At 38.0% G+C, this 8135-nt stretch overlaps 1 protein-coding gene across 5 annotated transcripts in view; it reads right to left on the bottom strand.

Annotated features, from left to right (window-relative positions):
- Window positions 1-6807, bottom strand: part of LOC111863113 — a 19468-nt gene extending 12661 nt beyond the window's left edge. The window contains exons 1-3 of one of the 5 annotated variants that reach the window (XR_002842552.2): window positions 6500-6807; window positions 6127-6399; window positions 4931-5083 (exon numbers count right to left, since the gene is read on the bottom strand). Coding sequence is in view for 3 of the 5 variants with exons in the window: in XM_023849145.2 (XP_023704913.1) it covers window positions 4931-5083; window positions 6329-6399; window positions 6500-6502 (227 nt within the window). In the remaining 2 variants the exon portion in view is untranslated. The remainder of the gene's footprint in view (window positions 1-4930; window positions 5084-6126; window positions 6400-6499) is intronic. The other 4 variants (XR_002842551.2, XM_023849145.2, XM_033750925.1 and 1 more) reach the window with 4 other exon arrangements.
- Between the last annotated feature and the right edge of the window lie 1328 nt (window positions 6808-8135).

The raw sequence follows: 8135 nt of genomic DNA, 5'->3' as shown, positions 1-8135 counted from the left end.
CATCCCAATTGCATCCCTGGTTCCTTTTCCTCTTCTAAATCCAAACTGATCTTCTCCAAGTATATCCTCCATTTTCCTTTCAGTTCTTCTTTTAAGTATCTTTGCTGTATGTGCCATACGGCTTATTGTGTGATGGTCGCTGCATATTGTAGCTTTTGTCTTTTTCTTTAAGGCAATCATTGTCACTTCTGTAAAGTCCTTGGGCCACTCCCCAGTTTCATACATGGTGTTTATTAGTTTTGTCAATGTTTTCAAACCACCTTCTCCCAGTAACTTAAGCACATCTCCAGGTACATAATCATCTCCTGTAGCCTTTCCATTCCTCATGTCCTTGATAGCTTTTTCCGCCCTACTTTGTAAAATATATGGTCCTTTCTCGTCTGTATCTACTTCTTCTTCCGGTTCCATTTCCAAGTTTTCTGGCCGATTAAGTTTATCATGTAGTTCTGTAACATAATTTTCCCAAATTTTCAGCACTTGCCTCTGATCTACTATTCTATTACACTGGGAGTCTTCGATGCCGATATTTTGAATCACATGGTTCTCATTCCATCCTAGTTCTTTTGTCTTCATGTACATCAAATCATAATGTCCTGTCCTTTGAAATTGTATAATCTCATTACATATCTTCTCAAGATATTCCTTTTTGGCCCTGTCTGTGGCTCTTTTCAATTCAATCCTCAGTCTCCTGTATTTCCTCCTGCCTTCTTCACTGTTTACATTCTTCCATTTCCTTTGCTCCTCCATTTTACTCATCATCAAATGTGTAACCCCTGGTTTTCTTGCTATCTTCTCAACTTTACCAACCAATTCACTAATAGTATCTAACATGCATTCTTTTATATTGTTCCACTGCACTTCAGCATTCCCACTTTCACTATCAATTGCACTGAGTTTCTCTTCTAGGGTCTCCTGCACGCTTTGTTTTTGAGCATATAACTTCTCCAAAACCCATCTAGGTCTGCGATTTTCGAATCTTATAATTTTCTTCAACCTGGTTCGAAACTTGGCAACCAGTAAGTTGTGGTCAGAGTCAATATCTGCCCCAGGCAGCGTCTTCACATCCTTCACACTGTTTCTGAATCGATGTTTCACAAGGATGTAGTCCAGCTGATGCCGCCTCCAATCCCCAGGTGCCTTCCATGTGTAAAGTCTTCTCTTTTGCTTCTTGAACCAAGTGTTGGTAACGATCAGTCCATTTCTTTCACAAAAGTCAATAAGTATTTGACCCGTGATTCCGTCTTCCTAGTCCATGTGATCCAACAATATTATGATGAATCATATCAGATCAAGATACAAGACAAAAAAATGTTCTCATAGAACATAACAGCTCTGAATTTGTACATTATCAATAAGTCCTGTGGATGAAGTAAGCTTCACCTGTGGTTCTGGAAGCAGGTTGTTAGGGTTCTTGTTCTGTAAGGCAGTACATGGTTTGTTATGAGAGGCTAAGCTTGTGACTCATTCACAGCTTTGGCCTGTAAAAGGAAAAGAGAGGTGCTGAAGAAGATAAGTAAAGTCACTACTAATGCAGGAAATGTCCAGGCCGTCTTCAAACAGCAGGTTCATTTAGTGTCATGCCATGGTTCTTGTCCTATAGGGTGTAACCCCTCGGAGAAAATATGATTTCAAGGGGGTGCAGAGCATTTTGGTCAAAAATGAATTTTACTCAGAATATTATGTTGCACTTGTAAGCTGTGAATTGTCATAAGTATCCAGGTTTGCAATTGGATGTTTTTTGGTTCAGGTATATGCCTCGGTATCCTAGTTGTGTGCAGATAGCTCTGTACTGTTTTCCTCGACTAGCACAATGCCAACTTCCTGTTTGCTCCAAAAATGAAACATTGCAACTACTGGACACTGAGACCAATCTTTACTTTGCTTCCTCTGAGATCAAACTGAGATGTGGTAGCAAAACACAGTGGCAGCTCTCTCAAAAATAATTAAAATATTGTGTATTATATTTAGCTCTTTATTATCATTATTCATATTTCCTGGGATGGAGTTATTATATACTTATATTTCTGTACTTTCTAGATCATAAATAATGGATTGATCGTAAGATTGTACACTGAACTTGTTAAAATCCCCTTTGTCCTCGACATGCAAACTTCTGGATGTACAAGTGGCATAAGAACTATTTCCCATCAGAAGTATTTGAAATTTTCATTGCAGAATAGCAAATGCTGTGGATTATATGAACAACAAACTGAGGTTCACTAGCTAATATGACGTGGCGGAGGGTTTCAAAGGCGCTAGGTACAGTGAGTCACTCCCTCATTGGCAACATGTGGCTTACTAATATTGTGGGAGGATGCCATTTGAGGGTAGTGAATATTGTGTGTCACTCACTCAGTGGTGGCAGCAAGGGTAGGTTTACATCGAGTTCTTCCTCTGTAATTTCTTGGTTATTTCAACTGTTATTGTGGGGGTAATAACCCTTAAAGTAGCTGAATAGCCCAAGAGAAGAATATAGCGGCAGTAACATTTGAAGTGACAGTGGATATAATAAAACAGCTTGTAAAAGGTGAAACTCTCTCCCCCTTGGCAGTGCTCTTGACTTTAACTGTTCAAATATTGGAACAGTTACGAAGGACAAAGAATTTTGGAACATGCGAAAGCTTCACTTCAGTGCATTGAGCAGTAATTACAAAAAAGGAAAAGAACTGGTGATACTGAGAGAATGGAAAATCTGTTGATGACACTGGTGATCAGAATCACACACACATTCCTTAGCACCAAATCTATGTCATAAGCCTTATTTGATAACAAAAATCTGTGAGCCTGTGCGAACATTTAAAAGCAACTGATCTTGGAAATAATGCACTATTTCTCCAAGCAAATTGTGGGAGGTTTGTGTTATTTTATTCTAGAGCCTGCCTGCATAGCATAAGTGAAAGGTGAGCAGCTAGTGTTGACGAAAAGGCAGCAGCATATTTTATGATATTTGACAAGACTGTGAAGGAGAATAACACCTTTTATCAAACTTTCAACATTGAAGAAACATGACTTTTTACCCCCTATGGAAAGAATCACTGACTTTAAAGCTGCTAAGGACTGCCTCACTGTCTTTCTCTGCAGTTTGTCTATCAACCTGAAAATTCTCGTGTATTAAAAAATAAAGCATACCAGTTACATGGATGGAAGATAAAAGAGGACAAATTTTCAAAAACTGGTTTTACATACATTTTGTGTCCACAGTGAATTTTACTGTGCAAAGAAAGAATTATCTTGAAAATTTTGTAGTTGCTTGACAGTGCTCATAACATTTGTATAATATTCATTTTGACATTAGAGTTATTTTCCTGCAAATCCGTCTTCTTTAGCATAGCCCATAAATCATGTATCATCCAGTTTTAAAGCCTTCAAGCAGTGAAATCCATAGAAAAGGAGAAGCATAAAACCCTCGGTGAATTCTGGAAGGAGTTCAGTCCTAAACATGGGATACAGTTGCCATGAGGTGAAGAAAACAGCAGTAAATTTTGCCTTGAGAAATGATATTGTGACATGTTGCGCAATGGAGAACCCCCCTCCCAGCAGTGACGTCACGAGTACAGCTCAGCCACCGACATTCAATGGAAATTCAACGTGAAATGTGTAGTCTACTGACAATAGCGTGATTTGATTTGCGAATAGGGTTATAAATCGTGAAACCCCGCAACAGTGTAAATAGATTATTGCGATTAGGGTTATAAAGTGTGAAACCCCGCAACTGTGTGATAAGTAATTGTAGCAGTTACTTGTAGGTTGTTGAATAAACCAATTAAAAATCTCTATGGCGTCTTCAGTAACAAAACACGTTACAACTGGTATCAGAAGTGGGATTTGGACTTACACATGTGACCAACAAGATTCGAACTCAAGACACGTGACAATTTGGTGTCAGAATTGGGCCACAGAACTAACCATATCTTTTCAGGGCCTGACATAATTTTCTTCGTCACAGGCTGATATCATGTAACAGTGGGATCTGTCAGGGTTATAAGGTTCTGTGATGAAAATACTTAATGAAACATGATGCACTGTTCAGAGATATTTTCTTCTTTTTGAGCCTGTGACAGGCTTCCTGTTTTTTCCAACAATGTTCTTCCTCAGCTGAACCAGTTCATAGCTGCTATGAGGAACTAGCTCCAAATTATATACAATTAGTGTATTGCTTATTTTTATGATTTTATTCCCCTATGAAATGGTTCTCATCAGTGTGGCTTCTGATAAAAATTCATCATTCATTGCTTAGTTTTGTGTGTAAGATGCTTCAGCTACATTTTCACCCATTTGAAGTATAGAAATGATCAAAATCAAACATGTTAGTACACTTGAGACAAGAGGAAAATGCTAGTATGCTGTTGTATATACGAACTTCTAAGCCTTGTAGGAAAGAAAACAAATTCTTGGAAGAACTAATCGCCTACTTTCCTTTAATACACGATTAACCGCACAGAAAACAAAGAAGAAACATGGGGTGGAACAGACATGCAGACAGCAAGCTGATCTCATAGTCTTCCTAAAAAAATTAAGGGGACACACACAGACAGAAGGTGATTTCATAATCATCCCAACGAAAATTATAGGGGATACACAGACAGATGGACCTGAATGAATGGATACACCATGACGACGTATGGGGGTGCAGATGTGTAACTCCTGGCATTACCTACAGCACTGGATAGGAGGTAAGTGATCAGCGTCATGCCTTGGCTGCTGTACCCTCAATGAAAAAAACTCCAGTACCCATTGGTTAGGACGCTGGATGGGCCTCAGAACCAGTAGGGACACTATTAAAATGTGAAAAATCTCTGACACATTCAGAAATCCAATCCCAGTTCCTCAGTTGCCCAGTCTAGGCATGTTGTACTGATTGAGATAGGTAATTATTAAACTTACATTTTGACAAATGACTCAAGCAACTCTTTCTAAATTAGTGACTCACCTCTTTATATGGTCAACATGCGATGCTTCCATCTTGCTCCGTAAGCCTTTTATTTTGGATCTGAGGACAAGAATAATGTTCTCTGCCCCCATTCCATAACTTGCCTCAGGAAGAATTTCATCTTCAGTTCTTTCATGGTGAGGGATATAAACACTATATAAGGGAAAACATTAAAGGCTTAATACTACAGGAGAGAACAGATGGCAAAAAAAAAAATAGTTTCTTACAATAAGGTGATAAGACAATTTCCGTGTAATTGATTTTTTTGGGGTGAAAACATAAATACCTTAACAAATCAACATAATATTAAATCCTATTAAGGTAGTTGCCACAGAATTAAGAGATACCTAACTATGTTCACGTCTTTATACCAGGATACTGGGAAAAATTGTAATATGTGGGCAGCTAACAAACCTTTAAAAATATGTAGCGAAGTTCAGATATTAGCTTAAAAAGAAGGTAAAATTGTCCTTGTGCTTACCTAGTTGAGCACTACACCATGAAGTCATGGGGGAGTTGTGAAAGTTGTTCTCCCATATTAGAGGAACAAAATTAATTTAGAGTGTTTAAGAACAGGATGCTGAGGAGAATATTTGGACCTGTGAGAACTTACATGAAGCTGGAGAAAACTGCACAATGAGACACTTTTCAGTTCATATTTTTGTCATACATTATTAGGATGATCACATCAATAGGATGGAAGAGATGGAGCATGAAGCACATGTGAGGGAATGTCAAATATATACAAAATTTAGTCAGAAAATCTGAAGGGAAGAGCTACTTGGAATGCTTAAGACTATAGACTGTAGGACAGTGAAGTGAATGTTTAAGAAATATGGTGAGGGGAGTTGAACTGGTTGACCTGTCTCAGGCTAGGAAGCAGTGGCTGACTCTTGCAAATATGGTATTATCCCTTCAAGTTACATAAAGGGCAGGAAATTTATTGATTATCTGAGACATTGACCCATAGTGTTAGCTATTTCATATTAATGCTAACCAATTTGAAATTGTTAATGAACTCATACACTAGCATTTTATAGTGGTCGCTGAAAGAGAATTTTATGATACATGATGAACTGACCATTAAAAGAATCAATTTTAGTTAGTTCAAATCAATTGTTTGGACAAAATTTAGATCCAATCGACACTTAACAGGGGGATTTAACCAAAGGTATTCCAAAATGTTCCCTATTTACCTGCTCACTGAATCCACCTTGTTTAAGTGTGGAGGTTCAGTTCTGACACTTCTGGCACTGCTAATTATATGGGAACTGATATCTGACTTTTGTCTAGACTCATTCAGTGACACAGTGTGTTACAACTGCCAACAAAAACAGAATCTGTGACAAAGACCTCAATAATTTAAATTCAGTAGCTGAAGTAAGATAAAAGCCGTGCCTGGATCTTGCTGGAAGCTGATCATTTTTGCATGTGAAATTCTCGTTCTTTGAAAATCTCTCCTGATTTTTCTGAAATTAAAACAAAGAATATTAATGTTCAAATTGGAAAAAAAAAAAGACATATATACTACAGATATCTCAGACAATTGACCTTCAGCAAAACACACACCATTATGCCTTCAAACTCTTTTAGTAATATAGTTCCTATGTTTTCAATTCTAGTTCTGCATTTAATTTGTTGAATTCTTCTTCCTTTTGCAATAGGTTCTTTTACATTGTGATTACATAAAATGAGAATTTGCTTCGCAAGGAGGAAAATTACAAACTTAGAACATTACAGCCATACAGCTATATGAGATATAATGATCGATAATGATTATATCCGTATCGATCCGTATGATCCGTATGTACACCTACATTTAAGGTTCACTGATTTCTGTTAAGTCTGTTACAACGATTACAGTACCTGCCGCTTTTCTATTCACAACCACACTTCAAACCCTTCCTGTGACATTCAGCACCTATACTCCACACAAGATGGCAGCACAAGTTATAAGCTCAAATGGCGTAGTAATTTCGTTCATTTCGATATAGTGTACACGCAGAATCCACGGTTCTCAACTGGCGCGGGCTTCAATTGCGGCGTTTTTAAGCTGAGGTTTAATTGCCCGTCATTTCGAGAAAATGACAGCTAGGTCTTTTTTAAAAATACAAACGACATGAGCATATGAAACATGTACTAGATGTGTGTTTTATGAGTACTGCAATCTAATGTTAGTAATCGCTAGTATGAAACTTTGTGTAGACGTTATGTTATGTTGCCAGTCATTGTTCATCTGGTATTTAAGGCATGAAATTCTGTATGAATACAAATTATATATATGTTTAAGAAATTAGTTACTATAAGCATAATAAATATAGGTTGACAAGCAGTTTCGTTATCACGAAACAAATTACTTCCAGTTACATTTGCTAAAAAAATAAGACGAGTTTGCTATAGTTGTACGGGAGACCGACGAATGATTGATCCGTGGAAGGAGGATTAAGATAATATTAGCGCCTAAGTGTGCTCTACTGCTTCAAGTTATTAATGGTTTGGATAGTTCGTTCGTATGTTCACGTATAATAGATAAGTGTAAGGTTGTCCCTGTGCCTAACAAATTAAGTACTACGCCATCAAGGCACATGGGGATTGCATGTATAGATCCACATTCTTTTGACCTATTGACCTCGCATTAGTTGGAAGTGGGTGGTCAGCTTCACGCACCGGCCGCTTAACCCCAAGGAAAAACCCTCGGTACCCATTGTATAGGAGGCTAGATTGATCTCAGAGCCGGTCTGGACGACATGGCATACCGCTCCGGGACTCACACTCTTAATTCCTCCAGTCCGTAGCCAGTCGATATACCGACTGAGCTATCCCGGCCTATAAATAGGTGAAGCCTGTATTCGTACACATTTGGTAGTAAAAAACATACACTCGATATGAATAAGAGCTGTAGGTATTCATTAAGTTAATTACTGTAAGCGTTATGAAAATAATTATTTAGAGTGCGTGGGTAAGCTATTTCAATCCTAAATAACATGACTTTCAATTTCATTTCTTCAGGGATCTGACATGGTACACCGAAGCAATTACCTTATCTGACATGGTACACCGAAGCAATTACCTTATAAGGTTACCATTTTGGTGCCCTGTGTTCGATGAAAGAAAACAGACTACTTACTTAACCCTGATAGGTCGGATCTTTGCAGCTCAGTGACAAATCACGGGAACAATATTCAGCTACGCGATTGTTTATCCA

This window comes from Cryptotermes secundus, unplaced genomic scaffold, assembly GCF_002891405.2.
Source record: "Cryptotermes secundus unplaced genomic scaffold, Csec_1.0 scaffold2935, whole genome shotgun sequence".
NCBI lineage: Eukaryota > Metazoa > Arthropoda > Insecta > Blattodea > Kalotermitidae > Cryptotermes > Cryptotermes secundus.
This window is presented reverse-complemented; position numbering and strand designations above follow the sequence as displayed.